At 44.2% G+C, this 4183-nt stretch overlaps 1 protein-coding gene across 1 annotated transcript; it reads left to right on the top strand.

The window, feature by feature from the left end:
• Positions 1 to 289: 289 nt before the first annotated feature.
• On the top strand, positions 290 to 2167 carry LOC125528975 (proton extrusion protein PcxA-like). The gene is made up of 4 exons (XM_048693392.1): positions 290 to 1280; positions 1487 to 1572; positions 1671 to 1844; positions 2011 to 2167. The coding sequence occupies exons 1-4, from the start codon at positions 693 to 695 to the stop codon at positions 2150 to 2152; spliced, it is 990 nt and encodes a 329-aa protein (XP_048549349.1). The 5' UTR covers positions 290 to 692; the 3' UTR covers positions 2153 to 2167.
• The last annotated feature ends 2016 nt before the right edge of the window (positions 2168 to 4183 follow it).

The following is a 4183-nucleotide window of genomic DNA, read 5'->3' as shown; positions in this document are numbered from 1 at the left end:
GATAACCCTAGCGAGGGGGAAAGATATGACGGGAAAAAAGTGGTAGGTGCGCTAGGGTTACAGGGAAAGTCAATTTACATGGCAGCTCGACACGGAGATTGCGCTCAGGTGCTTCAGATTTGCTACAAACTAATGCTGGTCGGGCTGGGCTAGGCTAATTTCGGGCTGAAAATTGAAGCCCGAGCCCGATCCAAATATGACACCAAGCAGCAAATCAAAGCCCAACCCCGGCCCTGCTGCCCATGCCCAGGTACTGCGCTAGAAAAAAAAAACTACGGGAAGGAGCATATTGGCGTTGCTTCGCGGCGCCACCGTTACCCTTGAGTCGTGTTCCTCCCTTATCCATCCCAACCCAAAGATATATGTGGACGCCACTCTGGAGCGCGTGTCCAAATTAATACTCCCAGCAAGAGCATCATCATCCCTGGTCACCGCAGCGTGGTCTGGGGCTATACGATTCTCTGGCTCCTGCTTGTTGCGAATCGCAGATTCTGCAAAGAAGAGGGGTTGACTGTATTCCGGCCTTCCGGGAGTTCGGAAATTCTTGGTTTCTTGATGTGTATACTGCTACCTTGCAATGAAAACGGGTGGCAAGAAGGGAATTCTGTGAGGCTGTGAGCACATGGTTGCCAGAGGTGCGTCCGCCCCCGTTCTGTAGCCCGGAAGATGTGGTCTCCGTTGCATGACCTTTAATGAGTTGCTACGTGGTCAGCTCTAGCGGCGTTGCGGTCTGGTTAGCCGTAGAGGAGAGGATCGGGCACCGGAGGTTTTGCGCATGCAAGATGTTCGATGTCGGTCCCCAGAGGAGAAGGGTGGGGAGGCGCCTGGTGGGTTTTGCCAAGAAGAGGAGGCGTTCCAAGAGGCAGCAGCCATGGTGGAAGGCGTGGTTCTCTGATTGGAACGATGAGGAAGAGAGCCTCGCCGGCTGGAGGGAGGATGATGAATTGCTCCAGCAGGTTGTTAGCAACGAAGACCTGTCGGAGGATGACAAGTTTCAGACGTGGAAGAGCAAGGCAGAGGCGATTGTCGACCTGCGGGAAGCCCAGCAGGGTGCCGAAAATGCAGAAGGGCGGTCATGGGAGGATTGGATAGGTTGGGGCAGCACGTCCGGCGATGGTGATTGGGGCGGGGGTGGGAGCTTGTCGGACCAGATAACTGATGATCCGACGGAGATAGTGAGGGACAAGGGCATCGCTGAAGCTTTTAGGGACTCTATTGATGAAGATTACAACGACATGTTGTTTGAGGACCGGGTTTTTCTATACGCTTCGACGAAATCGGTACTTCTAGCACTAGTTACAAGATATAATTTTCTCATCATCTTTCCTACCAATTGTGCACCGCTTTCCAATGCGGTCTACTATTATACCTAGTACTATAACAATAACTCAAACCTTATTACCGTGCAACATTGCTCAAGATCCTTTTCGATGAAGTCATACAGATGTTGGGGAACTGGATCTAACAAGAAAATTGTACTCTGCAGGCCAAATTCCTAGCATTGTTGATCGTTGTTCCATGGGTGTTGGATCTTCTAGTACATGACTATGTTATGATGCCATTTCTAGACAGGTAAGTCATCTTACTGCTATGGCGTTCCATATCTTCCCTTTCCTCTGTTTTCTTTTTTGTTGAAAGAATCGATTACGCTGGTCATTGTACAATAACAGGTATGTCGAGAAGGTACCACTCGCCGCTGAAATGCTTGATGTAAGACGCAGCCAGAAGATTCAGATGATAAAGGACCTAAATATTGAGAAAGCAAGATTCCGTTTTGAAGTAGAGATTGGTAAATCTCCTCCACTTTCCGATGAGGAGTTCTGGTCAGAGTTGCGGGAAAAAGCGTGAGGCTATTATTCTTTCTTGCCAAGTTGTTGCTTATATTAGTGCCCTTGCAATTTTGACATGAACATTCATCTTCTCTGTGAAAATGATAGTCAGGAACATCGTTTTGCGGCCCGATAAATTTATCTGGTTAACTGTAACGGGTCTGCTCTGTTACTTTAACAGGGTAGAGCTGAGGGATGAATGGAGATTAGAAAACCGACAAGCATTTGCAAATATCTGGTCTGATATGGTTTATGGGGTTGCCCTATTCCTTCTTATGTACTTTAACCAGAGTAAAGTAAGTACATACTCCCTCCGTTCCTAAATATTTGTCTTTCTAGACATTTTAAATGACTACTACATACGGATGTATGTAGACATATTTTAGAGTGTAGATTCACTCATTTTACTCCGTATGTAGTCACTTGTTGAAATACCTAGAAAGACAAGTATTTAGGAACGGAGGGAGTACATCATATAAGCAGCTTCTTATTTTTTTGATTATGTTCAATTGTGAAAGTGTGCCATTAAGTTCGTATAGCATTCCTCTTGATGGCGTGTACCATGTGGATCTGTGTTTTTTTTTTCTCTGTAAAGTAAATCAGAAGTCATCAAAATTGCTGCGCTATTAGGCCTAGCGAATAACTAATTACCTTTGGCGGTTAAGACTAATGTTGTGTCAAATATTCGAAGAGGTGAACTGATCTAAAGTTTTTCCTGATCTGTTCATACTTGATAATGTTTTGTTTTAAGGTAGTGTCGTATTAACATCACCTCAATTTCAATGATACCTTTTATTTTACTATCATCAGTAAAAGTGTGCGGGTGTCTGTAAAACGTGATGGAAGCGTCTCAACCCCCAACAGGGAGCCCACGTTGTGTTATATTGATCGAGCGAGAGAGAGCCTCTCAAGAGATACAGGAGGGTTCGGTTGGCAAACAACCGTACAGAGATCTTACAGAGAGAAATAGAGATAAGAAGTTAAAACAGAAAATACTATCTCTATGGTGCAAGACAATTCCTTGGCGCCTGCTACATCTCTACAATATCTCATGATTAACACCCTCCCTTAATCTGAACTTTGTAAGTTTAGATTACATTTAAACTCTTCAAAGGGTCGTGTAGCTAGTGCCTTTGTGAAGCCATCCGCAATTTGGTCCTTGAAGTGAACAAACCGAATATCCAATTCTTTATTTGCAACTCGTTCCCTCACAAAATGATAATCAATCTCAATATGCTTGGTACGAGCATGAAAGACATGATTAGCTGACAAATATGTAGCACCAAGGTTGTCACACCAAAGACATGGTGTTTGAGTGTGATATATTCCAAGTTCCTTGAGCATGGACTTTACCCAGATAATTCTGCTGTTGCATTTGCCAGTGCCTTGTATTCTGCCTCAGTACTGGATCTAGAAACTGTGGCATGTTTCTTTGCACACCAGGAGATCAAGTTAGGACCAAAGAAAACTGCAAAACCACCAGTTGACCTTCTGTCATCTAAGCAACCTGCCCAGCCAGAATCAGAAAAAGCACTAACAAGTGTAGATGATGACTTGCTGAAAGTTAACCAAACACTCAATGTGTGTCTCACATATCTCAATATGCGTTTTGCGGCAGTCCAATGAGCAGTGGTTGGTGCATGAAGGTATTGACAAACTTTATTTACTGCAAAGGAAATATCAGGCCTGGTGAGAGTCAAGTACTGAAGTGCACCTACCAAACTTCTGTACTTAGTACCATCCTCTTGATTCAAGAGTTCTCCTTCAGCAAGTGAGAGCTTCTCTGAACTGGACAAGGGTGTTGGAGAGGGTTTACAACCCTGTAAGACAACTCTGCTCAAAAGGTCAGTGGCATATTTTTCCTGAGAGAGATGAAGGCCACCTTCTCTATTTCTCTTAACCTCAATACCAAGAAAGAAATGCAAGTCACCTAGATCCTTGAGAGCAAATTCTGAGTTCAAATCTGATCAAGAGAGCTTTGACTGCTTCATTTGACGAGCTTGTGACAATGATATCATCAACATAGATAGGTACAAAAATTGAAGTATTTGACTTATTGTAAATGAACAGAGATTTATCAGATTTCGAAGGAGTGAAGCCAAGTTGTTGCAACTTCGCACTTAGGCGAGAATACCATGCTCTGGGAGCTTGTTTCAGTCCATAAAGAGATCTGTCAAGCCTGCATATGTGAGACAGTTTGTTTTTATCTACAAACCCAGGAGGTTGCTTCATATATACTTCCTCTTCCAGAACACCATGAAGGAACGCATTCTGCACATCTAGCTGTCTGAGACTCCATCCTCTGGACACAGCAATAGATAGAACAAGACGAATAGTAGCAGCCTTAACAACAG

Source organism: Triticum urartu, unplaced genomic scaffold (genome assembly GCF_003073215.2).
Source record: "Triticum urartu cultivar G1812 unplaced genomic scaffold, Tu2.1 TuUngrouped_contig_5256, whole genome shotgun sequence".
Classification (NCBI taxonomy): domain Eukaryota; kingdom Viridiplantae; phylum Streptophyta; class Magnoliopsida; order Poales; family Poaceae; genus Triticum; species Triticum urartu.
The sequence above is the reverse complement of the archived record's forward strand: the minus strand, read 5'-3'. Positions and strand labels throughout refer to the sequence as shown.